Source organism: Panthera pardus, unplaced genomic scaffold (assembly GCF_024362965.1).
Source record: "Panthera pardus isolate Hobbes unplaced genomic scaffold, ASM2436296v1 HiC_scaffold_27, whole genome shotgun sequence".
In the NCBI taxonomy this organism is placed as follows: domain Eukaryota; kingdom Metazoa; phylum Chordata; class Mammalia; order Carnivora; family Felidae; genus Panthera; species Panthera pardus.
This window is the reverse complement of record NW_026526843.1, coordinates 82,672,636-82,698,462: the sequence shown is the minus strand read 5'-3', so window position 1 is coordinate 82,698,462 and position 25,827 is coordinate 82,672,636. Positions and strand designations below refer to the sequence as shown.

Below are 25,827 nucleotides of genomic sequence, written 5' to 3'. Positions count from 1 at the left end.
AGGAAGCAAAGATTCAAGTGATGTGGTTATAGGCCAAGGAATGCTGACAGCTGCTAATGTAGGAAGGTGACAGATTCTCCCCTAGAAAGAGGAGCATAGCCCTACTGGCACCTTGATTTTGGTCTTCTGGCCCCCAGAACTGTGAGAGGATAAATTTCTTAGGTTGTAAGTCACCAGGTTTGTGTAAATTCATCACAGCAGCCACAGGAAGCTAATGCAGAGGACTTGGAGTATATTTGGTGGTTCTTGGAGAGATTATGCTTGGTGGCTTTCAAAGACATTTTGAGGGTATAATTAGGATCCATGGGAAAGACAAGGCTGGGTATAGTGGTAATTCAAGAGTGAGTGGTTTGGAGGTATAGTTTTGGGCTGCAGAGTATGTTTCAGGGGGTACATGGAGAGTGCTTTGGAGTCAATATGGGGTGTTTGGGGTGCATATTGGGGGTAGATGGGAGAGTGATTTGGAAGTGCTCTTTGGAGGTTAATGGTTTTAGGGCTGATTGCAGATGGTTTAGGGGAACAAGTTGGGGGTAGTGAATGGCAGTTTATTCATACAGTTTGGGAGTCCACGGAGGGTGGATTGGGGGTACTGCTTGGGATCAATGAGCAATAGTTTGGGGATGCATTTTGAGGGATGATGGAGGGTGGTTTGGGGACACAGAAGTTTAGAAGAGTTTAGAAGTGTGTGGTGGTTGATAGAAGGCAATTTAGGGTCCTGCTTGGGGGTCCGTTCGGGGGTGACTTGGGTGAGGGGTTCCAGTCTGATCACCGAGGGGGCGTGGCCTCAGTAGAGGAGAGCTTCACCGCCCTCGAGAAAGCGTGTGCGCACGCGCTTCCAGCTGGTTCACTCCTGGCGCTCCCAGGGCAGGAAAATCGAAGACCCAAACTGGCGCCTGCGCACTTGGTCTCCGCCGCTGCTGTGGTCTTGCGCCCCGCCCCCGTCCCCCCACCTCCCCCCAGGCTCGCGCTCAGCGGCGGCGCTGTTGGTGCCGCCGGGAGCGGACGGACCCGAGGTGAAGGTGGGGGGCTAGGGTCCACCGCCCGCGGCCGAGTCCGCGCGCCTCTCCTACCCTCCCCGCGCCCCCCGTGTGGCCCCCACTGCTAACAGTCGCGCGGCCCAACGCGGCCCACGGGCAGGGCGCGGAAGGGGAGTAGACGCGAGGCCGGGGACGAGCGGGGGGGGGGGGGGCGGCGAGGGAGGGGCGCACCCACCACCCCTCCTGGCCTACAGCGACCCGCCTACATCGCGGGACGGGGACCCTCGGTGAGTAACGCCCGCTTGAAGAGGAAGGGAGGAGACAGGGCGGGGTGAGGGCCCGGAAACGCCGGCAGGGGCTGTACCTGCGAGCGCACCCGCGACCTCTGACCCTGTGGTCTCACTCCCGACCCCTACCTGACCTGACTACATCTTTTCTTAACCTCAAGCTCTGGCCAGTCTTGGCCCCAGTACCTCCGCTCTGACCCCTGACCTAACCATGTTTAGGCCTGGCGTGATCCTCAATCCCTATTTTGTTCCCCTAAACCCAGTCCTGACCCCAAACCCCACCCAGTTCTTTTCTCAGGATCCTTGGCTTGACCCTGTTCCATCCCTGAAGCTCATCTTGCCTTGTCCTGATCATCCTGATTTCTGTCCTGATGCTTGACACGTCAGTTCCCTAAACTCTTGTCCCTGAACCCCTTCCATTCATGTCCTGCCCCCCCTCACCGCAGTCTAATTCAGGTCTGTCCAGATTCCTGACCTCTGATTTCTAAACTTTCTCCCCATCTGTACTATCCTGGTCCCCTCCTGACTCCCCGTCTCCATCCTGGCCCACCCCCTTTAGACCATACCCCTGTTAACTGCCCTGTCCCTGCCCCCAGCCCTATGCTGTTGTCTCCTGTCTTCTCTTGTCCCATCACTGTCCTCATGCCTATACTTCTTCTGTTCCAGTCTTTTCCTGCTCCTTACCTCCATCCTGAACCTGCCCTTTTTCCCTCTCCCCTACCTTGACTGGTGTTTTGGCCTGTCCTTCATCATGTCTTCTGATTATTCTATACTGACCCTGCCTTGCTCTTCTCTTTTGTTCCTTGCTGCCCCCTACTTTTTCTCTTACCCTTCTCCTGAACCTCACTCCATCCCATCCCCTGGCCAGTGTCTTGGCTCTTTCTCTGTCCTGCCTCCCGACTTCCATCCTACAATGACTCTGATTCTGTCTTGTCTCCTCCACCCCTTCCTGCCCTCTCCCTTTCTGTCCCAACCCCAGACCCCTGTTCTACCCCTTACCTTGCCCCTCCACCCTGTTCAGGCTCTCTTTTCCTAACACCCGCTTTCCATCTCCTCTGAGCCTAAAAGAACTGGGGTCCCATTATACCCTGCCCCTGAACTTGGAGGTTCTGCTGTTCCCATGATCTCAAGTTCATCCCAAATGCTTCTCTCAGCATGAGCAAGAGCAAGCAGCCTTGTGGGCCCTGTGTGGCTAGGAGGGTTTTCATATGTGATGTCCCTCACCCCCACCCAGTGATCTCACACAGAGCTTGCATTTGTCTCCCTGCCCCGGGAGAGCATGGAACTGTTCCTATGCCCCCCACCCTCCCCGAGTGTGAAAGAACACCCTAAATTATTCAGTGACTCTGGGAGTCTGTGTGGTCTGGATCATGTTTCCAGCCTTGCTAGGTTGGGGGCTGTCCCATGTCCAGGTGGGGCGGGTGGCAAGCAAACATAGACGGGTGGGGGACTCAGGAGTGTGTGTGAATCTTCTGTGTCATGTTACCCCATCTCCTAGTCTCAATCCTGGGTGTGCATGATCTGGAAAAAGTCCATTCCAGGCCAGAGGCTTCAGGGCTTCGTGGGGAGGGTGTTGGGAGTGGGGGTGGTTTATCCCCCTTCTCTTGGCTGTATGCAATACAAATTTTGGTGCTAAATCCATCCCACCTCTGTGGGGCGTGTGTGTGTGTGTGTGTGTGTGTGTGTGTGTGTGTGTGTAGGGGGTGGTCACTGGGTGTTAGAATCAGGCCTATCCAATAGTGACAATAACAATCACAAGAACAATACGAGGTTCTCTCTCTGAATCTCCTTGATTCTGAGGACAGGCAGGGAGAATGTGGAGAGTGAGAAGATAACGTGTTAATTCAGTTATGTTTTGTTTCCTCCATTTGTCATAGAATAGTGAGATTTTGAATAGTGAGATACTAGACCCATCTCATTCATCTAAAACGTTTATCCAAACCTATTAATAACAACACAAGCATCCTTCATTGTCCCAGTGTCTGTTTGGCACCTGACTTCTGAGAGGGAGAGCTTGGGTAGTTCAGACAGTAAAAGATACCAGGTTATATGGAGGTTTTTTGGTTTTGCATTTTACACAGTGAGCGGGGAGGTGAGGGACAATGGCCCCAACTAAAAAAATATATTCAAATCGATTCATTTCCCTGAGCTCCAGTGGCAAGAGTTGGGATAGTAAGAATACCGTGTTGTGTGAATATATTTGGTTCCTGCATCTTGCCTCGTAAGGAAAGCTCAAAGAGTAGTGGGTGCCAGCTCTATCTCAAAAGTGCATCCAGATCCATTCAGCTCGTGTATATGGATAGTGAGTGTTCAGAGAATTGATCTGAAGATGTTTGGTTCCTGCATTTTTGATGTTGAGTAGGGAGAAGTCAGATAATGAGGGAAAACAACTCTGTTTCAAATATGCCTGGATTGATAGGGAGGGTTCCATGTCTGGGTAGCAGGTAGGGAGGGTTTGGAGGCTGAGGGATACGAGCTCTGTCTCACCAGTGCATCTGAATACATTTAGTTCTTGATTTTGGATAGTGAGAATTTGGACACGTTTATTTGACGAACAACAGCTCTGCTTCAAATTTATCAGGTATAGCACAGGGATACCAGCTTGGTCTCAAAAAAATATGCACAAACACACAGACACACACACACATTTGATTGCTGAGTTTGGATTGAGAGGAATAGTTGTAATTATGACAGGGCACCTGAGTGACTTAGTCGATTAGGCATCAGACGTTGGCTCAGGTCATGATCTCATGGTTCTTGGGTTCGAGTCCCCTGTTGGGCTCTGTGCTGACAGCTCCGAGCCTGGAGCCTGCTTCAGATTCTGTGTCTCTCTCTGCCCCTTTCCTGCGCGCTCTCTCTCTCTCTCTCTCTCAAGAATAAATAAACATTGAAAAAAATTTAATTGTGACAGCCAACACACATCAAACACTTACCAAGGGCCAGTTACTGTCCTAAGCAAGTTTTAAGTGTATTAATTCAAGTCATGCTCACAACAATCCTGTGAAGTCCATACTGTTGTTATGATCCCCATTTTACACATGAGGACATTGAGGCACAGAGAGGATAAGTGACTTGTCCAAGCGGTCACATAGACATAAGTGGCAGAGCAGGGTTGAATCCCAGAGTTACCACTTGCTACCCCTACATGAGGCCACATGAGGTTCAAGCCTGGTTGGGGTAGGGCCTAGAGGTTGGCCATCTTCCAGGCTGTTACAAGTCGTGGACCAGGGCAACGATGTGTGCAGGTGATTCTGTCCCGCCTGTCTGCCTGGCCCAAGAGGCCCAGTTACCTGCTTTCCCCTCCTTACTCCTGCACCAGGCCACCTCTGCATGAGTTTATTCTTGTTGTTATCAACGGTCATTAATGACGTGATGTGAGTTTCCTTGTACTTTGAAATGCCTTCCAAAGTGACTCTGGCTTTGTTGGCTATGTAACCATTGTTTACCCATTTTACAGATGAGGAAACCTAAGCCTTGCTATTCATTCTACATTGCCAGCTAGATACCCTTGTCCCTCTCAGCTCTGGTTTTAGAACTGTCCTTCTTCCCAACATTCTTGGTGTCCGCCAAGATGCAGGAGAGGCCACAGCTGAGGGGACACTCCCCGTCAACACCCAGCCACCTACCTTATGGCTGCTGCCTCCACCAGCCCTAAGCAGTGAAGCAGGGAGAAAGGGGGGTGGATGAAAGGGGCCTTTGTGTCCCTTGCCGGAAATCTCACCCCCAGGAAGAAAGGTGGGCAGGGTGGCGGGAGGCCTCAATAGCATGTGTGTGGGGCAGGGCGTTGTTGCTGATACAGAGCTCCCCTCCAGGCTTGGCCCACCTGCCAAGTGGGGAGGGAGGTTTCCTCACTCTGCTCTTTCACATCACAGCATGGGCTGCTGCAGGGGCCCGGGTTGGGCTTGGGCCCTGAGGTCACAGAGCAGATGGTCCCAAATGGAGCACAGGATGTGTGGTATGTGCCGGGGCAGGCCAGAGCCCTCAATTTCCTTGACTCCTAGCCAGAAATGCCCACGGGGGAGGAGTGGGGGAGAGCCAGCCTGGATGTGAAGAAGCATGAGCCCCCTCCCCACTCCTCCTCCCTTGCAGGAGTAGCCTCTGTCTGCCTCCAACCCAGGACCCGGCCCCCTGAGTTCTGAGTCCACCCGCTCTTACGCCTCTGTGATCAGAATCAGACCTCTTCACCTGTCCAAGCCCCAGCTTCCTCATCGGCAAGCTGGCTATGAAGAGGTGGGTCTGCGTCATCCTTCCAAGTTCGTAGCGACCAGGATGGGTGAAAACGTGTGTCTTGTCAGTTTGCTGGGATGATTTCTTCCGGAGGTGCAGAGGGTGGTCGGGTCTTGAGACCCGGTCTTTCCTGGGAAAAGTTGACCTCCTCTGTCCCCAGCTTGGGAAACTTACCCCAGTGAGGGTGGCGGTTGTCCCAAGACCTTATCCCACCGCAGCCTTGCCCTGGGAGGAAAGGGTAGGGGCCTCAGGAATGTGGTGCTCGGTGCCAAGAGACACACGCCAGATTTACATACACCTGAGGCCTCCTGTGTGCTTAACAACACCCCAGAACTCCGTCCCCCAGCTCCAAGGTCATAAATACCCTTGGGTGGTCAGGGTCTGACGTGGGAACCTGGGTAGCACCAGGGGCAGCCCCACTCGCACTACCCTTAGCCCTTCTTTCTTGGTTCTCTGCTAGGTGACTGGGGAGAACAGGGCTGTCTGGGCTCTTTTCTTGGCCGCACTGAACGCCTTGAAGGGCCCTAGCCCTGACACTGCCCCTAAGGGTGTCCTGAGCCCTGGTGAGGGCAGGCAAGGGTTAAGAGGTATGGGCTGGCCCAGTCCCTGGCCAGGTAGGCTGGGCTATTGCCTAGTGGGAGGCGGCCTAGGCATCTGCCACTGGCTCACTGCTCACTGCCACTACCAGCTGGAAGAGGGCCTGGTTGAGACAACTATTTTGTCGAGGTACTTGAGGCCACCCCACAGCACCTCTCTGGCGTTGGTGAGCACCTGGGAACAGGGGGCCCAGGGGCAGGGTAGGGGAAGAGGGTCTAGGGTGTACTGAGGCCCCCTGTGGGAGAAAACCAAGTCTGTGCAAGAGGTACAGCGAAGAAGGAGGGCCCAAGTGGAAGAGCAAAGCCCAAAATGCCCAATTTCCTTTGCTGGCAAGAAGCCTATTCCTTGCCGGAAATGAACAAGGGGAAGGGTTGGGGGAGAAGAGAAGCCAGAGTCCCCCCTTCTCCACTGTCCTCCCTACTTCCTCTCCCCCTTTCCCCCGCCCTGGGAAGGAGCATCTGCCCTCCTGCAACCTGGGGCCTGGCCCCCCCCCCCAGCAAAGCTCAGACTGGGCTGTTGAGAAACTACTTCCTGGCACCTGCCTGCCCCGTCTGTTCACCCAGAGTGGGGACAGGGGGGCCTCCAGGGCAGTGTGGGGAACAGTTCCAGACACTGGGAGTTTGTGCTCTGATTGGGACAAGATATGGAAATGGGGGTCCCACTGAGGGTGTTGGGGTGCCACCCAGGTGAGGTGTCTTGGTTGTAAACAGTCATTAAGGCCAGGAATTTCTTTCTCGGCTGTGGTGTCAGAAGGGCAGACCTGAAAAACCTGCTGGGCCCGCCTCTGGGTGTGTATGGGGGGGTACCTTCTGCAGCTCTCCTGCTGTAGCCCTTCCTGGGACGGGACTTAGGAGCTGGTGTGGGGGGGGGGTGTGGGGGACGTTAGGGAAGGGGACTGCTGGAATCCCCTTTTTCACCATCTCCAGGTGGGGCTAGGGGAGTTCCGGACCCCTAGGCAAATGTGCAGAGGGGAGGCAAGTGGAGGCAGAGGTTTGGGAGCCAGATGTGGGGGTGTGGGGCGTTGACCCTGTGTCTCCCTACCCAGTGACCCTGTGACTCAGGCCTGAGCTATGTCCCCAAGGTCAGGCTTACAGGGTGGAGTTGGGGTTCCTGTCTGGACCCCGTTGATCTAGGATGCAGTGAGCTCTCAGGGAAAGAAGGCTTAAGGAAGCCCAGTGTGGGATGTGGGGGAAGGATTAGGGGAGCCCTGGGAGAGTTCCTCAAACTCAAATGGGGGTTGGAGAAGAAGGAGCCGCAGGAGCTTAGGGACAGAGGAAGCTGAGCTGGGACCTCAAGGAAACCCCGCCGTGCTGGGCAATGTCGGACCTTGGAGGCCGGGCATTTGAGTACCTCTCTGCAAAGTACGCATTGCTGCCTGGGTGTGCAAAAAGCTTGAGAGACTGATCCCTGTCCCTGAGGCTGAAGACAGAGGACCACTGTTTTGTGGAGGGCATACAGACTCTATGGGGCCGGTAGGAGGACTGCCAAGAAACTAGCGGCACCATATTAGCCAGTCGACCACATCCCCCAACGTACAGATGGAGAAGGAGCTTGAACCCACACCTCCTTGGTTGCCTGGGTCTTCTCCACAGCTGGCCACCATGTCATGAAAAGGTGGGGATTAGGTGGGTATGGGATGTCTGTGGCCTCATGAGGCCCTCCCAGTTGCCTGCCGCTGAGGTCAGGCCAGGTGGTGGGAGGTGATGTCACCCGGCTACCCAGCTGGGGACCAAGCAGGATGTGGGAGGGAAGGAGCAAACTCCAGAGGAGGGGATGAGGGCAGGGCTGGCAGCCAGCCAAGGCAGGTTCTGTGGTCAGCCAGGGTGTCTGGGGGCAGAGAAGGAAGCAGGAGGCAGGAGGCTTGTTATCTGCAGCTATGGACTTTTCTGATCACAGTCCCGGCAGGGCGTCTTCTCTGTGCTGGGTACAGGACAGGTTGGGGTGGGGAGAGGGGCTGGAGGGGTCCTGGGGCTAAGGAAACACTCCCCCGCTGCATCAAGGCCACAAGATGGAGTTGGGACAAATAGAGACCCACAGATCTGGGCTAGATCCCTAGCTTGGCTACTTTGGCATTCTTTCATTTATGCAACAGACATTCATTGAGTACTTGCTACATGCTCAGAAGTGTTCTGAGTGCCAGAGATACCAAAAAAAAAAACCAGGACAGATATGTTTCTTGTCTTCGCAGATATGTAAAGGAGGCTCAGTCTCTTGCTGGACAGCAGTTATGAGGGGACATAATGTAGGGATCCATCTCTGGAAGTGACATTTAAGCCCTAGAATGTGAGAGCCAGGGGCCAGAGAGGCAAGACATGAAAAGAGCACTCCAGACAGCCATAGCCTGAGCAAAGGCCCTGAGGCTCACTGGACTGGGAGCTTATGACGAATTAGTGGAGTTAGAAGAGCTCCAGTGAGGGAGAGTCGGGCCAGAGGGGTGGGCCTAGGCTGCTACATCCTTAACCATGGATGTTATTTCACCCCTCTGTGACTTACTGTCTTCATCTCTAAAATGGGAGCAATAATCACAGAACTGCCATCACAGGGTGGTTGTAAAGATTAAATGTGGCATGGAAGGTAACTGTTCCAGGCACCCAGGTGCTCAATAAGTGCCCACTGTTGTTATAGTTGGCTGAATCTGTACCCTTAACTCTCCCTTCCCAGGCAAGACTCCTGACTGTGGCCCATGGACCTCTGAGGAGGCGTCATAAGTCCGCCCAGCTCCCTGCTTGCTGTGCTCCCACTCAATGGGAAGGGAACCAAGGTACCAGGGCCAAGTGGGTCCGGACACTGACACAGATTTCTGAGAGGGCAGGTCAATCAGGCGGGTGGGGTCAGGGTCCCCCTTCTTCCCAGCTGGGGTGTGGGAAGTTGGGTAGGGGCAGGGGCTGGGGGAACACAGAATACGCTTCCTTAATGGCCCCTGTGCGTTACTGCTAGGCCTTTTCCAGCCATCAGCCACGGCCTCTCGACAGCACCAGGATGGAAGTCAAAGGTCAGCTGATCAGCTCTCCCACCTTCAATGCCTCAGGTAGCTGGCTGGTTCCCCTTTTCTGCCTCTTCCCCTGCTCTGAGTCACCACCTGCCTACTTGGAAAGGGTTGGTCCCTGGCCCCACAGCTGTGCCAGGGTGCCCTGGCTGATCTTTGCTCTGAACTTTGCTCTTTCTGTGTCCAGCTGCCCTGTTTGGAGAGGCTGTCCCCCAGATGAAGTCAGAGCGTCTGCGGGGGCTGCTCGACCGGCAGCGGGCCCTACAGGAGGCCCTGAGCCTGAAACTTCAGGAGCTCCGCAAAGTGTGTCTCCAGGAGGCGGTGAGAGCCTGGCCCTAAGAGTGCCTGGTGGGTGGGGTGGCCGTGAGGAGACGGGGCCACTAGGTAGGTGCTGAGCCACCTGTCTGAGCTGTAGATGCCCTGTCACCTTGTAGCTTCTCAAAGCTCAACTTAGACATCTTCAAATCTGTAAAATATGGCAGTGCAGGCCTGCAGTTCCCTATCAGCAGTTTGAAATCCAAAATGCCTCAAAAATAATGGCTATTTCCAAAATCTGGCAGTAAAACCAGACCTGAACTGACAAGGGGTGAGTTATAGTTTTGATTTATTCCTCTTGGTGTGAATGTCTACACGGTTTGCCAGAAATGATCGTGTGGTTCAGAGCATGCAGCCCCAGGCCCTGAGGGGGGTGTTACATATCATGCAGTATGTAGACTGTGTCACGTTTACAAAAAATAAGAAATTCTGGATTCCAAAGCAGGTCCCCCTACCTCCCATGCCCACTGCCCCAGGGATTTGGGCCACCAAGGGGCTGAGAGCACACAGCACACCTGTCTGGTGGAGAATTGGGAAGAGGGAGAGAAGTAATAGGCATGGCGTGCTCAGCATCACTGCTCTCTTAGTAGGACACCTGTAGCTTCAGGAGTCGTTATTGCTTTGCCCCATTCCCCCAGCTAACCCTTGGTAGTCTCTGACCTCTGCCCCCACCAGGAGCTGACTGGCCAGCTGCCCCCCGAGTGCCCGCTGGAGCCTGGTGAACGGCCCCAGTTGGTCCGCCGGCGGCCCCCTGCGGCCCGAGCCTACCCTCCGCCGCACCCCAACCCAGCACACCACTCCTTGTGCCCTGCTGAGGTGAACAGATGGGCTTGGAGAGCAAGATGGGGGTGGGACGGGTGCAGAGGAAGAGGAGCCTAGAGGAAGCCAGGCAGGGCTGGGGTTGCGTCCAGGGGAGGGAGAGGCTGAGGTGAGGAGGGAATGACTTGAGGGAGGTGGGTTCTGGCTCTGAGGGAGGATGCTGGTTCTCGTCCGTGATAAGCCTCTCACCCTCAGGAAAATGAGTATGTCTAGTCTCTTAATCGAGACAGGCCCTGCCTGCAGAAGAAATGAGCTCCACCCTAGAATAGCACCGCCCCCCTCCCCCACCTCAAGTGGAGACAGGCTGTGCCCGCAGTGGTCCCTGTGCTCGGCCATTTCCAACATTTGGTCCTGTCCCACCCTCTTGGGTGGGTCCCACAGGAGCTGGCTCTTGAGGCGCTGGAGCGTGAGGTGTCTGTGCAGCAGCAGATTGCAGCCGCCGCCCGCCGCCTGGCCTTGGCCCCTGAGCTGAGCATCGAGCAGCGCCGGCGCCGGCGCCAGGTCCAGGCAGACGCGCTGCGGAGGCTGCATGAGCTGGAGGAACAGCTTGGGGACCTCCGGGCCCGCCTTGGCCTCCCGGTGCTCCCACCACCGCAGCCCCTACCCCTGTCCACAGGGGCAGTTATCACGGCCCAAGGAGTCTGCCTGGGCACACGCCTCGCTCAGCTCAGCCAAGGTGAGCCGGGCCCCATTGCCCCCGGCCCCCACGGTGAAAGCAGAGCATGGCATCGGCTGAGGGACACGGTAGGGGTGGGGTGGGTAAATAGTGAAAAGTGGGAGCGAGGTGGATCTTAAGGGACCTGACTTGTAAGAGGAGTTGTGATGAACTGGCTCCACAGCATGGGTGGGGCCGCTGGGAACTAGACCACATGGCACCAGGAGAACGAGGAGCCGAGCCTCAGGTGGTCTTGGACTCAGGTGAAGGTGGGTTATTGGGAAGGAACAGGGCAGGGAGGAGACCATCCAGTGGTGTAAGGGGATGGCACCCAGGCCTTGTATTGATAGGCCTGGGTCTCCCCCTTCTCACCTATAGAGGACGTAGTTCTGCACTCCGAGAGCAGCTCCCTGTCAGAGTCTGGAGCCAGCCATGATAATGGTGAGGACCTCTGTCCCCCCACAGACCCATCCATCCTTTGATGCTCAGCCCCTCCCCTCCCTCTTCAACCCCAGCTCAGCCATGCCCCATCCTCGTGTGGGACCCCTGTCTTTCTTGCGTCACCTTGCCCAGCTCATCAGCCCCAGTTCCAGCCCCATATATTAGCCCCTGCCCAGCCCGCTGCCACTGCCTGTCTCCCTGGCTCCTGCCCTTTGCTTTGCCTGCAACCCATCTGGCCCCCTCCCATTGACTTCTCCCCCACTTTCTGCCTTCCTCTCAGAGGAGCCCCGCAGCTGCTTCCCTCTGGCTGAGCGCCCCTCGCCGCCCAAAGCCTGGGACCAACTGCGGACAGTGTCAGGGGGCAGCCCTGAGCGGCGAACCCCATGGAAACCACCGCCGTCAGATCTTTATGGGGATTTGAAGAGCCGGCGGAACTCTGTGGCCAGCCCCACCAGGTGAGGGTGAGCCCCATCCTTCCCCCAGGAACCAGGAGCAGGATCCTGAGCCTGGGGCTGGCAGGAGGGCCTACTGGTGGGTATGGTCTCTAACCTGGCCCCTGACCTGGGCCTGCCCATCTCTGTCTAGCCCCACACGCTCGCTGCCCAGGAGTGCCTCCAGTTTTGAGGGGCGAAGTGTGCCTGCCACCCCTGTCCTCACCCGGGGCGCTGGCCCCCAGCTCTGCAAGTAAGGGGACTGTGAGGGTGGGTTCATGGACTAGAGGAAGGAACTGTTAGTTCTAACTGGGAGAGCATTATCAAAGGGCATGGGATGTGAGAGGCTGGGCTTTGAAAGGTGTATTTTGGTTAAGTCATTTCTCTTTGAATCTTTGCTCCTCATCTGCGAAGTGGGCATAATAATACCTGCCTCTGAAAGACACTGTAGGCACAGTAAGTTCTGGTTAACATGTACTGAGCATCTACCATCTGCTGGGAATCCATGCTTTCCAATAGGTGCTATTGCTGATCCCGTTTTACAGATGAGAAAACTGAGGCACAGAAAGGTTAAGTGACTTGTTAGTAAACCGAAGACCTGGTGTTTGAACCCAGGCAAGTCTGACTCTAGAGTCTGTGCTTTTTTTTTTTTTTTTAATGTTTTTATTTATTTTTGAGACAGAGAGAGACAGAGCATGAGCAGGGAAGGGGCAGAGAGAGAGGGAGACACAGAATCGGAAGCAGGCTCCAGGCTCTGAGACATCAGCACAGAGCCCGATGCAGGGCTCGAACTCACAGACTGTGAGATCATGACCTGAGCCGAAGTCGGATGCTTAACCGACTGAGCCACCCAGGCGCCCCGAGTCTGTGCTTTTAAACACTGTACCCTTGTGCTTCTTAAATACTTGCCAAGTGCCTGCTTCTCCAAGGCTGTGAACAAAACAAAGTCCGGGTCCTTATGGCACTTGCATCCTGTGACCGGTGGCTGTTGGGATGATAGTTTCGGGTGGTTCATACACATGGGGGGGACAGAGTTCAGGAAGTTGAATTCCGGACCCAAGGATCAGGACCCCATCGTGGAGGCGGTGGGGGGCTACGAGACACGCGGTAGTAGGGCTGAGGGTCACGTCTGTTGGGAAGAGCCCTCTGCTGGCCTTCCTCTGCTAGCACTTCCTCTCCAGCACTCCCCTGCCCCTGCCACAGGCATCTCCCTTGGCGTTGGCACTGATATCCCCCCATACGTCTTCAGTCCCTCCACCCCCCAGCGTCAGACAGAACCTCTGCTGTCTTTTACACGCCACTACCTAACACCTTTATACACACAGTTCCTAATCCTGTGTCCCTTTGGTGCAAGTTGAAGGCTCAGGAAGGATTGAGGTACGGTGGGCACTTGGCCTGATATTTCTGACCCTACTCTTGTCACCCCCACCTCTGCGTTCCCAGACCCGAAGGCCTCCATTCTCGCCAGTGGTCCGGCAGCCAGGACTCCCAAATGGGCTTCCCCCGGGCGGACCCGGCCTCCGACCGTGCCTCCCTCTTTGCAGCCCGCACCCGCCGCAGCAACAGCTCTGAAGCCCTGCTTGTGGACCGGGCGGCTGGCGGGGGAGCTGGCTCCCCGCCGGCGCCTCTGGCTCCCCCTGCCGCTGGCCCCCCGGTCTGTAAGAGCAGTGAGGTGCTATACGAGCGCCCCCAACCAACCCCTGCCTTCTCCTCCCGCACATCCGGCCCCCCAGACCCTCCCCGGGCTGCCCGGCCTAGCTCAGCTGCCCCCGCCTCCCGAGGGGCCCCCCGGCTCCCACCTGTGTGTGGGGACTTCCTCTTGGACTATTCCCTGGACCGGGGCCTGCCCCGCAGTGGTGGTGGGGCAGGCTGGGGGGAGCTGCTGCCTGCGGCTGAGGTCCCAGGACCCCTCTCCCGCCGGGATGGGCTCCTCACCATGCTTCCAGGTCCACCACCTGTATATGCAGCTGACGGCAGCAGCCCCCTCCTCCGCAGCAAGGATCCCCACACCCGTGCTACCCGCACCAAGCCCTGTGGCCTGCCCCTGGAGGCCACCGAGGGTCCAGAGGTGCATCCCAACCCTCTGCTGTGGATGCCCCCGCCCACCCGTATCCCCCCGGCTGGTGAGCGCAGTGGTCATAAGAACCTTGCCCTGGAGGGGCTGCGGGACTGGTACATCCGCAACTCGGGATTGGCCGCCGGGCCCCAGCGCCGGCCTGTTCCCCCCCACATGGGCCCGCAACACCCACCCTTCCTCCATGCCCGCTGCTATGAGGTGGGCCAGGCGCTGTATGGGGCCCCCAGCCAGGCGCCGCTCCCGCACTCGAGGAGTTTCACGGCACCCCCTGTCTCCGGCAGGTATGGGGGGTGCTTTTACTGATGGGTAGGGGTCTCTGGAGGCAGATGGCAAAGGTGTCCAGGCTGGGGAGCAGCCAGTCATGGTAGCTAATGACTCAGACCACGAGAGAACTAGCTGCGGCCTCGGCACAGGGTCATCAGGCCCTGCCTAACCTGCATGAGTCCGCGGGGGCTTGGTGGAGAGGGGTGTCTTGGGCCCTGGCAGCAGCAATTTTCCACCAAGCCATAGAAGAATTGTAATATTGGAACAAAACAGTGCATGTCAGCTGAAATGAGCCTTGAAAGCAGGGTGCTGGGAGGAAGGGCCTCCCGGGCCCCTCGTTTTTCTCTTCTTCCTTTTTGCTGTGCTCCCCACGCTTGCAAGCCCAGACGTGCTCTCCTGTGTCTGCCTCCGCCTCTTTAACGAGCTTCTTTTCCTCTCTTTCTGTGTCTTGTTTGTCTTTTCCTCTCTCCTCTGTCTTGCCACCCTGTCTGGATTCCTGCTACCCCTTCTAAAGATACTACGCGGATTTCCTGTATGCTCCGGAGCTGAGCGCTCGTTTAAGTGACCTGACGCTAGAGGGGGAGCAGTCCTCCAGTTCTGACCCCCAGACCCCGGGGACACTGGTCTGACCCCTTCTGATACGCTCCTTGTTGGCCTGGGCACGGCTTTAGTCTGGGGAGCACACAGCTGACCTCGCTGAACCCTGGGGTGTGGTTGCTCTCAGTCCTGGGGGGGTGCCGAACCTGATCTTCCAAGGCCCCTGGCACCTTGTGGACCCACGAAGGTGTCTGACACCCTGTTTCCCCTCTCACACTGTGCTGGGAACTGGGGCCCTCAGCCAGCTTAAAAGAGGGAGGATGGTGTAATGGGGACTCTGAGCCCCTTCTTCCATTTCTGTTTACAGTTGTGATTTAGATATTCGCTGTCTTCCCCCAACGCTAGACGTTTTATAAAAGGGAAACTGTGATCTCGTCCTGGTTGGGCTCATTCCTGTCCCCATGCCCAGCCTGTTCCATTCAGGAACCCCCTCCACAAAACGGATCATATAGGGTCTCATGGCCCTGTTTGGGGCAGCCAGGAGACTCGTGTGAACAGAACCCCCTGCCACCCCCCACCAGGGCAGTTATTGGGGAGGTGGGCTCTCTGCCTGCAATTGGAAAGACTGAAGTCTGGGTAGGGGGCTTGGGTTCATTTTCCTACCCCCAGGGGTGCCAGAAGGAGCCCCAGTCCCTGTCTGCCTGTCTGTGCCCGCTGCCTCTGCCCACAGGACTAGATGGCCCAGCGTTTGGTGGCAGCCTCTGCCCTATCTGTCCCCAGTCAGGAAGCCCTGCAGGAGGGGCCAGAGGGCAGAGCCATCGGGTGTGTTGTGTCCTGGGATGCTGCGGTGGTGGAATCTGGCATCTGGTGGATGCCAGTAAAATCCTCAGGTGACGTCTGGCCACAGGCTACGTCACGTCTTCCTTGGCTTTCGTTCCATCCACCACTTTTTAAATCTATACAAGCTGTGTTTTCTATGATACCTATCTGTGACTTTCTGGAGCTGGGGGTCCCCCTACCTCCTTTACCTGGTGTTAAACTTTTCTTTTTCTACCAATGGACCTGGGCCCAAGACACTACCCACACTGGAAGGGGATTTCTATAATAAATGTGTAAACTGAACCCATGTGTTACTCCTCTGTCTGCCTTGTCTTGGGGGCCCACACCTGTAGTTAAGACCAGATAATATATTTTTATGACTCCATGTGATAAGAAATAGAACACTGGAAACAGCCCGTGATAATACCATCTACTTTGGCTTTTCTTGCTGTGATGTGGGGTCACATGTCTTCCTGTCTGCACTCAGATTGCTGGCCTTCCCTGAACAAGAGTCCTCAGTAATACAAGTGATAGGAAACACCCTGCCCTTAACTACCTTGTGTGTTAATGCCACGCCAGAGATAACAGGTTCGAGGGAGGAACTGAGAGCTCACCCCTTCAGTCCATGTATTTGACACAAAAAGACCTAGTCAGAAAGAGTCTAGCAGGATCAAAAAGCAGAAGGCCACTTCTGGCCATTGAAATGCAGACTTTACCCAGGAGGCCCAAATCGGCTTGAGAGATGCAACAGTCTTTATTGTTGCTGTAACACTGATACAGATGCCCCATTCCAGGTCAGGGCTACCCCCACCCCACCCCTTGGTCCTCATCACTGTGGGATGTTGGAGAGAGGAGCAGAATCACTAAGCAGAGCTGGAGAGAGGCAAGTGGGACTGGAGAGGGTTCGGGTCACCTGGAACCAAGGGTTCGACAGGGTCAGGATGCCTGAATCCTCTGTCCTGATGGGGGCTGGGAACACTTGGGTCCTGGATTCAAGATTTGGCAATGCCCTGATCTGGGTTCAAAGCTGGGGTGGGGGTCTAGAAAAGCCTTAGTCCAGGGTTCAAGAGAATGCCTTGGGCCCAGATCCCACCTTTGGCGCTGAGGGTGGGAGATGGGTGGGTCCCAGACCGGCGGTGGGGGAGTATCACTGGGTCCAGGGTTTGAGGATGGCCATGGATGCTCGGGTATCCAAGCCCTCAAGTTCAGGGCTGAAGAAGAGTCTGGTCCCCTAGGTAATGGGAGCTGATCAGGGGGAGGGTCACAGATGTCCTGCTTTCTGAACTGGACGGGGCCCTCTATTTCAAGGGCTTGGAAAGGGCTCTGGGTCCCAGTACAGGGCCAGGGTGGGGGTGGCATTCTCCAGGTCTTGGGTACAAATCCTAGACCCCTACGATCCAGCCTCCTGCTCTTGTCCCAGCGCCTCCAGTAGCAGCCCCATTGGCGTCCGCTTGAGACCAATACTCTCAATCTTGTTCTCAATCTTGTTCTTGAGGTTCCGCAGGCGCAGTGAGGCGTGCACCAGAATCACTGTGGGCAGTGCCGAGAGGAGTGGGGTCAGTGGGGTGAGACATCAGCTTTAGCCAGTGGGGGGACCACGGAGGGGAAATGGAGCACAGGCAGGCCAACAGAGTCTTAAGTGGCCAGGATGCCTCCGATCTTAAAGTGTGGCTGAGTACAGTTTTGCAGCTGGGGCGTGGCCAGGGAGGGCGCACAGCAACTGGGACGTGGCTGGTGGAAGACACTTAATACCAACAGGGAAGCCAGAAAAGGCGGTAAAGAGAGGCGTTCCCAGAAGAGGGAAGGCAAAGCCAGGGAAGGCGCTTTGTGAAGGGGGTGTGGCCAAGTGCCTGCCTGGTTTCTCGGCCTCTTCTCAGGGCAGGGCTGCCACTGTGCGCAAGCGCTGGCCGTTTTCTCGGCGGTCTCAGGGTAGTGAATACTCACGAAGCACAGGTCCGGCGACGCCTAGCAGGAAGGTGCAAGCGCTGCCCGCGGCCCAGAGAACAAGGAGGCCGAAGGCAAGCACTGCGGCCAGGCAGGCGGCCGGGTGGCTGCGGCGGCAACGGCGCACGGCTGCTTGGGTCTCTGCCGCCCACACCAGCACGCCAAGGGCCACCGTCACTACCAGCGCGCTTAGGAGGGTATGCAGCGGGCGCACGTACCTGTGAGGACAATGGAACTAAGCTAGTCCAGCAGACGGGGAGAGAGCTGCCCAGCCTCCAAGCCTCCTGGACCACCGTCCATTCAATCCCGGACCCCAGGAGCTTTGGTTCTCCTCTCTCCGGATCCTCCAGCCCAACAAATAACTTCCCCCAGCCCTGTCTCCCAATAGGTCCACCCTCCAGGATTTCTGACTCCCAGGAGCCCTGTGGACCCTCGTTTCTTTGGTGTCGATCCTACAGTCCCATCTTCCTTAGCTCTTTCGCTTCAGGCCTTCCCATCCCCCTAGGCCTCCAGGCTCCCAGCTCTTTCGTTCCAACCCTACCCCCGCAGGGCCCGTCTCCAACCCCTCAGGCCCCACCCCAACCCGCCCCTAAATCCACCCTTGGAGCTAGGCCTGTAGATTCCTCTTCCAGGCCTTATGTCTCTATACATTTCCCTCTCCCCGGGTCCAGAGTCCTTACAAGAAAGACACCCTTCCAGACTTCCTCCCCTTCAAATTCCCCATCCACTCCCCACTTCTTACAGATCCCTCTCTCCATCATTGCAAGAACCCCTTCAGGCTTTCAGTACCACTCTTAACTTCCAACCCTGCCCAAGTTCCCAGGGGTTCTCCATCCTTCTCTGCTCTCAAGCCTTCCACCCCTGGGTCTTCCCTCTTGGTTCAAGTTCCCCAAGAGGTACCTGCTCCTGGAGCGTTCCAATCATAGCCAGGATCTCCCCCAAACTAGAGCCCCCACAAGCCCACCCTCCCAACCCTTCAACTTGACCACGTCCCCGTCCCTGTATCTGCCCAAAGTCCTCCAGGGCTGCCTTAATCTGGGGGCATCACTCACATCCGTCTCCCCTACCCCCACTTTCAGGACCTTTTTATCTTTAGGTCCACCTCGATACCCAGTTTCCCTCCAGTCCCACATTTCTCCATCCTCTCAACCCTCTATCCCCCTCAGGCCCTATCTCACCCAAGGCACTCCTTTTAACCATGTTGACTTCCTTCAAGTGCCCCCTCACCTGTCCCGTAGGCTTTCCGTTTCTAATGAACTCCCCCTTCCAGCCTTGCATCCCCCTCCCGTTCCTCAAAATACCGCGGGTCCACCCTTCTTGCCCTGCAGGCGTCCCTAGCCAACCGGCATCTCCCTCCCTCCCTCACCCGGCCAGAGCGAGTGCGAAGCCGAAGCACAGAAGGTAGTTGGTTTGGTAGTAGAGGAGGTTGTTGATGACGCGGTGGCACCATCGCTGCCGGTCGTAAGGATCCGGAGCCGCCAGACGCGCCGACCCCAGAACGAAGTCGTCCAGGGCGCGTAGCGGTGGCAGCCGCACCTCCGACATCCTGCTGGTCGAAGTAGCTGGACCAGCCCGAAGAGCGGCCGGACTACAACCCCCGTAACACCCCGCTGCACCGCGAGGGACACCGGGAAATGGAGTCTGGACCGAGCGGCTGCTACGCTCACCCCCTAAGTAGATTGAGCAGCGGCAGCAATGCATGTGACCGGAAATGCCAACAACACGTCGGGGCTGCGAGGCAGCAAGGGCTGCCGGGAAATTAAGTCTCCGCCGCCCGCGAGGCGTTCCCACTCATCCCCGGGTGGGGGCGCCCAAGCGGGTAGTTCTGGACCGTGCTGACGGCTCAAGTCCACGGTAATCAGACATTTGAGGACACGCAAAGAAAAACAGGGACTGTCAGAGGGACTTGGGTAGGATGCCACTTCTTTCCGGTCAGGGTCCAAGAAGGTCACACCTACTTGGAAACCCCTGCAGGCCCTTTTCCGCTACATCTCCTCCAGGCCCCACCCATGCCCCCCAGGTCCAGCCATAAATACTATTAAGGGCCTTTTATTCATATTCACCACATCAGAGATAACTCTTTCTGGGAAGGTTTTTTAATCCCCACAGGTTGAATTAGGGCACTCCCTCTGGGTCCCTAGCAGTCGTCTCCAGGCTGGGAGCCCCAGGGGGTCTGCTCCCTCCCTGCTTCCCTAGTCTGGCCCTGCCGGCACACAGTCACCAAGAAGTGCTTGGGTGAAGTGAGCTGTCTTGCACTGCCGAGTGGAAGGTGGGCACCTGCCCCACTAATGCTCGCTGGCTGGTAGCTTTCACAGTACTCCTGACCCCCTGAGGGCTTTGCAATCTGCCACTGCAGGTCCCTCGCACAACCCACAGGGTCCTTAAAAGTCATCGTCGTCACAGATGTCGAGGTACACATCGAAAGCCTCTCTGTTGCAGTTTCCATCAGGAGTGAAGACATATTTGTGGAAGGTCCCATCTACACAGATAGCTAGAAGAGGGGGGAGGATGAGCAAAAGGTTAGAAGCTGCAGAAGCCACACACTCCAATCCTTTCAGGTGTCCTAGGGTCTACCTCCAGACCTCTTCTCCACATGCCATCCCTCTGATGATGGAGTCGAGCCACCCACTCTAGCTTCCCATGCCTTAAAATTCCTTCAGGTCCAAATTGCAGGACTTCGCCCATGCAGTGCCCCCAGTCAAGGGCTATTCCCACTCACCAATGACAGAGTTGACGTTCTTGGAAGTATTGCGACCGAAGGCGCAGATGCAGGCTGACTCGGCAGGCACGGTGAAGCTCGCCAGGCTCCACTGAGAGTCCACGTACTGCCCAATCATAGGCCCCACCTTGCCCACACGAGCCAGCCTGCAGGCAGCACTGGCTAAGCCCAGGTGTGGTACATGGGCAGGGGGACTGGGGACATGGCAGGGCAGGGCAGGGAGTACTCACGCGGAGCGACGGTTGAGGCGGGTATCTTTGAGAGCAAAGATATGGACCGTGCCCTTATCACTGGAAGCGCAGAGGAAGGAGGAGTCATGGCTGAAGTTGATGCTGGAAGACAGACCAGCAGTGATGCCCATGTGTCATGTGACATGGGGTCACCAGCCCGCCACACATATCCTGTGCTCACCAGTAGAGAGTGGCAGGGTCAGTGCCTCGGCGCAATTCCACCAGTTTCTCCTTGGATTGCGTGTCAAAGAGGCGAATAAGGGTGCCTTTCTGAGAGGCCGAGGCCACTACAGTGCCTGGCTGGTTCAGAGACACACAGGCCACTTCACTCTGATGTGCATTGATCGTAAATGGAGCAGATGAAGTGCCAGGCTTTGTGCTTGCCAGGTCCTGTGGTGGAAGGAGCAGTTTGGGCTTGGGGGTATGGGAAGCAGGGGCCAAGCATCCACAGGGGGAGCCAGCCCACACACCTACCCACCTACCCTTGCCCACTGGATGGCTCACCACAAGTTGCAGACTCCCACACTTGTGTCCTGGGAACACCAGCAGTTGCTTCTCCAGGCTGGGGCAGAGGTCACAGAGCCCTAGGGTGTGAGGATGAAGTGTCGGGGTTGGGGGGATGCAGGGGCCAGGCAGGGTCTCAGAATGGACAGAAGCAGGATAAGGGCCAAGACTTTGACCTTCCATGATATATGTTACCCACAGAACCCTCAGGGAGCTTGCCCTCCGCAGTGCTCCCCAGCAGTGAGGCAGATTCTCCACCTCCTGATGCAGCTGCGGCAGCCCCAGGAGGTCCAAGGATCCCTGGCACAGCCAGCCATGTCCTTACTCTCTGCTGGTGTTTCTGCTCTGCTATCTGGGGCACCTGGGCGTGGGACGGGGCTTCGGGTGGGGACAGAGAACTGGCCAAGGGTTGGAAAGATGGACTGACTGGGAATATGAACATCTCTCAGCCCATCTGAGCATCTCTGCACAAAGACTCTCTCTCTGCCCCTCTTTCCCCATTTTCCGGTGTGCCCCTTCCAACCTCTCATTTCTGCCCCTCTGCCCCATCCACTGCCTCCTGACCTCACACCTGCACATCTGGGTCCTCTCACCCTTGGGGTTGTCCCGGGTATCAAACTCGAACAGCTTTCGGGGGTTGTCGGGAAAGGAATACACGTAGATGCGGTTCCTCAGCACGATCACAATTCTGTGGGCAACACACAACACAGGATGGCCATGAGGGGATGGCGGGATGCCCATGCAGGACTAACCCTCTTGCCTGCTGTGGGGACCTCCTACCTCCCCCACCCCAGTCCTCCTCAGGCTCACTTGTCATGGCGCATGCGCACAGCCAGCACTGGCTTGGTGAAGGTGAACTCCAGCACCAGCTTGTCCTTGGAGTCCTTGCCCTCCCGGGCATCGTCCCAGATCAGCACTGTTGGGCAGGTGGGTGCGTTGTCGGGGCCAAGGTTTAGGGTGAGGGGCAGCCCTGGTGACACAAGACCCACCCCTACTCCCCATGGGACCTCAACCCACTTGTTTAACCTTTTGTTAACACCCAGCATTGGGCTTCATACGGCATGAGCACTTGTGGATGTGATTTCTGAGAATAGGTTTCTAAAACTGTTACATACTCATTTACAGATGAAGAAACTGAGGCTTGAAGAGGTTGAGTATCTTGGCCAAGAACCTCACTGCCCATGAGCAACCCAAGCAGGGACTCACATTCAGGACTGTAACTCCCATTAGTAACTATTTCTGCCTCCAGGGTCCCAGTCCGTATCCCTAGAAGATTTCTGTGATGAATCCTCGGGCTCTGTGACTTGCCTAGGGCATCTCTTGCCATGTCCCAGTGGGATCAACAAAACCCTTAGAACAAGATGTGTCCTGAGGCTCAAAGCAAGAGGATACTGGGGAGACAGCACCAATATTTTAAGACCTGTTGGTTGTGTGACCTTGGAAAAGCCACTTAACCTCCCTAAGCCTCAGTTTCTTCATCTGTAAAATTGGGGATAACAATACTTCCTACCACATGGAGTTACTGTGAGGATTAAATAAGTTAATATATATAAAGTGCGTAGAACAGTACCAGGCTTATAGCAAGCGCTCCATAGGTAAGGACATGGCATACAGGAGGCATTCAATAAGTGTTAAGTGAAGGCAAGACACCAAGCTTCTCAAGCGATAAGATCCATGACTTCCAAGCTGTAGGCCTCACTGTGGGACTCTGAGGTGCTCTGACATCTTCATCTGCCAGTGCCTCGGGGTGCCTGAAGGAGGCCAGGATTCCGGGGTTTCTGGGCCAAGGGCGGGATGGGATGAGGGCACTTACCTGAGATCTCTGAGAACTTGGGGCTGCTACCACCACCCACCAGGGCCAGCAGGTTGGAGCGGTGCAGCATTTCCACCAGGCCCATGCTGCCCACCTGCTCATGGTCTGGACAAGGACCAGGATGTCAGTAGGGGTGGCAGCCAATGCCCAGCCCGTCCCTTCTGCCCATTGCCCCTCCTCCACCAATGGCTCACCCAGATGCCCCTTCTCCATCAATGGCTCCACATTGTAGATGCGCACACCTGTCTCCATGGCGCAGCAAAAGCAGCCTGGGGAGGGGGGGATTTTCGGCTGCTTCAAAGGATGCCCAGGTGGAAGCCATGGCCCACCTCTGGCCATTCTTTCCATCCCTCCCTCCAATCCACAAGGGTGCAGGCACAAGCCTCTCTCACTTTGGTCTTGGTTGAAACGCAGACTGGTCACTCCTCGAAGTGGCTGCTGAGTCATGGTCCAGGACTGCTTCCCTGGACACAGATGGGGGTAGGGTTGGGAAGAGTCCTGGGGTTTGCCCTTCAAGTCCTAGAACTCCTGTTCCCAGTGGATTTCTTCTTCTTCCTCCTCCTCCTCTGCCACTTTCTGCAGCCAGCAGGACTGAAGAAAACAAAAAAGAAAAAAGAGGGATAGTTCTGGGGTCTCCACACTAATCTCCTAAGATCCCAAAGAGCATGGCCAGGAACTTCCCCATCTTCTCACACTTGGATGAGCCCAGCTCCAGCCCTACCCTGACCTGTATTCCCCATTTCTTTCTTACTCCGTGGCCCTCAATGCATGTCAGGAAGTAATGGGGGTAGAGGGTTAGTGATATCTCTTCCCCACCCCCAGCCAATCCTGGCTCTAATGCCCCACATGGCCTAGAACCACTTCTCATCTTCACACCTGGATCTAGCATCCAACTCCACCTGTCAATAAGCAGGGAAATGAGGCTAGGTCATCCACTTCTTCCCACACCTCCCTGACCTGGCCCCGAGACCTGCTATGGTTGGTCCATCATCCACAGGACCACCTCTCCTCATGCCTTCTGAGGCTCCCAGCCAATTCCACCATCTCAGAGCCCTCTCACACCTCCCCTCCTCACAGGCTTCTCCAAACCCCTTCAGGATCCCATGCCTAGCCCCAGATGACCTCTTCTCATGCCATGCTAACTTCTGCCCAACCCGGGTCAGCCTGGATGTTCCCCAAGACCTCCTTATGCCCTAAAGACTCTACATCAGATTCCCCTATCACTCCAAATCGCCCACCCCTGGAACATTCCCTTCCATGTGCTTTGCTGTCATTTCCTCCAACATAGACTGACTAGAACCTACCCCCAGGAATCTCATCCCCCTTACATTCTTCCTCCAGATTCTCTATCCTCTCCCCAAACACCCTGCCCCAGGGCACCCCTCCTCCATCAAGACTCTTGCCCAGGGTTAAGAGCAGGTTAAGACAACTTAACCCAACAAGACGCCTGCCCCGGACCCCTCTAAGATTCCTGTCCTAAAGCCCCCACGCTCCCTTCAAATCCCCATCACCCCAAGACTTTTGCCCAAGCACACCCGTTCCCCATCCTCCAGGAGCTCAAACCTACTTTCCGCTCTTGTACCACCTCCACCAGACCGCCTCACTCTCCAAAGACTCATTCTTTGGACAGCCCCACCTTTCAAGGTCCCTTTTTCGGACCACCATTGCAAAGACCCGTGCCACCCAAGAACTTTGCTCCGGGATGCCTTACCTCCCTCCACTTCTTCATGTCCAAGACCGCCCTCATACTCCTTCCAACACCAGCACTCACTTAAACTCCTTGTCCTAGACACCCCCCTCCCACCATTCACCAAAACCTCTGTTCATGGAACCCTCCCACTGGACCCTCCTCCAGGTTCGGAGCAACTCCAGAATCTTGCCCCAGTTTCCCGCTGCCTGCACTGACCTGATCTCCGCGCGTTCCCGATTCCAACCCCAGCCGTCGGTGCCGCCCGCGGCCTGGTTTTCTGACCTCCCGGGCCCTGACGCCCGGCTCTGGTGTTTACATCAGGTCTCACTTCCGGGGGAGGGAGTCTGTGACCGGAAATGACTCATTTGCGGCCGCAACCCTCCTCCCCTGGGTTCCAGGTCTTTGGAGCCATGCAAGTGATAGTGGCGTCCTCCGGGGAGGATGCTCAAGGGCCTGTCTGAGGGAGCAGAGGAGGGTGGGCGAGAGGGACCCCTTCCTTCGCGGAGAGGAAGCATTCCCCCGCTCTGTCCTGCTCTGAGGGCGAGAGGCGTCAACTTTCTGGGCTAGCAAGATTTGGACCTCCAAGGTGGGCTAGAGGGGCCTTCCTTGTTGGAAATACTAGTCCTCCCAGATTTCTAGAGAGGCGGGGAGGGGGGAGGCCCGAGGCGGGGGCGGACCTGGAGACCCGGTAAAGCCGCAACGCCTTGCCCAGGGGAAGTCAGGGATGAGATTCCATCCCCTTGCTTGGTTTTGTTTACAAAATGAAAAGGGGGTTTTTAATGGTAAGAGGTATAATGCTTCCTGTGGAAAAAGAAACCAATTATGTACATACTGGAAATACATTTTAATTCAACTTTTAACGTTTGAGGTAGTTGTGGATTCACGTGTGGTTTGGGGAAATAATACAGAGAAACGAGATGTATTTGTAACAGTTTCCTCCAAGGGTAACATGTAACATTATAGTAAAATATTTACAATCAGGTTATTGATATTGATACAATGTACCCATCCTTTACTTTTTTTTTTAAGTATTTTTTTTTTAATTTCTTTTAACATTTATTTATTTTTGAGACAGAGAGAGAGGGAGACACAGAATCTGAAACAGGCTCCAGGCTCTGAGCTGTCAGCACAGAGCCCTACCCGGCGCAAACCCACGGACCGCGAGATCATGACCTGAGCTGACGTCGGACGCTCAACTGACTGAGCCACCCAGGCGCTCCACTTAAGTGTTGTTTTGACGCTTCTTAAATTTTTGGCTAATATATAATGGATATGTTTAATTCCAACGTTAAAATTTATCTATTTTAATTTTTAAAAAATGTTTATTTTTGAGATACAGAGCGCGAGTGGGGGGGGATGGGCAGAGAGAGAGAGAGAGAGAGAGAGAGAGAGAGAGTCTGAAGCAGCTCTGGGCTCTTGGCATAGAGGCCAGTGCAGGGCTCGAACCCACAAATCTCGAGATCATGACCTGAGCTGAGGTCAGACGCTTAACTGA

At 55.9% G+C, this 25,827-nt stretch overlaps 3 protein-coding genes across 11 annotated transcripts; 1 reads left to right on the top strand and 2 right to left on the bottom strand.

Annotated features, from left to right (window-relative positions):
• Window positions 1-908: 908 nt before the first annotated feature.
• On the top strand, window positions 909-15,735 carry CCDC120 (coiled-coil domain containing 120). Of its 6 annotated transcripts, XM_019417445.2 has the most exons (13): window positions 909-1,264; window positions 5,137-5,219; window positions 5,354-5,494; window positions 8,750-8,849; window positions 9,026-9,116; window positions 9,262-9,395; window positions 10,065-10,205; window positions 10,590-10,884; window positions 11,242-11,304; window positions 11,585-11,759; window positions 11,890-11,988; window positions 13,179-14,093; window positions 14,591-15,735. In XM_019417445.2, exons 5-13 carry the CDS (start codon window positions 9,068-9,070, stop codon window positions 14,703-14,705), a joined length of 1,986 nt encoding a protein of 661 aa, XP_019272990.1. In that variant the 5' UTR covers window positions 909-1,264; window positions 5,137-5,219; window positions 5,354-5,494; window positions 8,750-8,849; window positions 9,026-9,067; the 3' UTR covers window positions 14,706-15,735. The 6 variants fall into 6 exon arrangements, with proteins under 6 accessions (XP_019272990.1, XP_019272988.1, XP_019272991.1 ...); XM_019417443.2 differs by lacking the exon at window positions 5,137-5,219; XM_019417446.2 differs by lacking the exon at window positions 5,137-5,219 and having other exon boundaries at window positions 5,354-5,517.
• Window positions 15,736-16,162: 427 nt separating this feature from the next.
• PRAF2 (PRA1 domain family member 2) lies at window positions 16,163-19,024 on the bottom strand. Its single transcript, XM_019417459.2, has 3 exons — window positions 18,743-19,024; window positions 17,377-17,594; window positions 16,163-16,962 (listed from the first exon to the last, which is right to left on the bottom strand). Exons 1-3 carry the CDS (start codon window positions 18,919-18,921, stop codon window positions 16,823-16,825), a joined length of 537 nt encoding a protein of 178 aa, XP_019273004.1. The 5' UTR covers window positions 18,922-19,024; the 3' UTR covers window positions 16,163-16,822.
• A 429-nt stretch (window positions 19,025-19,453) lies between these two features.
• WDR45 (WD repeat domain 45) lies at window positions 19,454-24,691 on the bottom strand. 4 transcript variants are annotated; one of them, XM_019417454.2, is made up of 11 exons: window positions 24,549-24,689; window positions 23,035-23,233; window positions 22,837-22,911; window positions 22,643-22,747; window positions 21,640-21,748; window positions 21,423-21,517; window positions 20,830-20,909; window positions 20,507-20,715; window positions 20,326-20,427; window positions 20,096-20,241; window positions 19,454-19,867 (listed from the first exon to the last, which is right to left on the bottom strand). In XM_019417454.2, the coding sequence occupies exons 2-11, from the start codon at window positions 23,087-23,089 to the stop codon at window positions 19,758-19,760; spliced, it is 1,086 nt and encodes a 361-aa protein (XP_019272999.1). In that variant the 5' UTR covers window positions 23,090-23,233; window positions 24,549-24,689; the 3' UTR covers window positions 19,454-19,757. The 4 variants fall into 4 exon arrangements, with proteins under 4 accessions (XP_019272999.1, XP_019273000.1, XP_019273003.2 ...); XM_019417455.2 differs by having other exon boundaries at window positions 21,640-21,745; window positions 24,549-24,686; XM_019417458.2 differs by lacking the exon at window positions 20,096-20,241 and having other exon boundaries at window positions 24,549-24,691.
• Window positions 24,692-25,827: the final 1,136 nt, after the last annotated feature.

Coding starts and splice junctions, on each gene's coding strand:
- WDR45 (XM_019417454.2), bottom strand. CDS start 23,089: ATGACTCAGCAGCCACTTCGAGGAGTGACCAGTCTGCGTTTCAACCAA. Junction 22,912..23,034: donor GCGTTTCAACCAAGACCAAA/GTGAGAGAGGCT, acceptor CCCCCTCCCCAG/GCTGCTTTTGCTGCGCCATG. Junction 20,242..20,325: donor CGCCTCAACCGTCGCTCCGC/GTGAGTACTCCC, acceptor TGCTGCCTGCAG/GCTGGCTCGTGTGGGCAAGG.
- CCDC120 (XM_019417443.2), top strand. CDS start 9,068: ATGGAAGTCAAAGGTCAGCTGATCAGCTCTCCCACCTTCAATGCCTCA. Junction 9,117..9,261: donor TCCCACCTTCAATGCCTCAG/GTAGCTGGCTGG, acceptor TTCTGTGTCCAG/CTGCCCTGTTTGGAGAGGCT. Junction 11,305..11,584: donor TGGAGCCAGCCATGATAATG/GTGAGGACCTCT, acceptor CCTTCCTCTCAG/AGGAGCCCCGCAGCTGCTTC.
- PRAF2 (XM_019417459.2), bottom strand. CDS start 18,921: ATGTCGGAGGTGCGGCTGCCACCGCTACGCGCCCTGGACGACTTCGTT. Junction 17,595..18,742: donor TTCGCACTCGCTCTGGCCGG/GTGAGGGAGGGA, acceptor TTGTCCTCACAG/GTACGTGCGCCCGCTGCATA. Junction 16,963..17,376: donor CGTCGCCGGACCTGTGCTTC/GTGAGTATTCAC, acceptor CACTGCCCACAG/TGATTCTGGTGCACGCCTCA.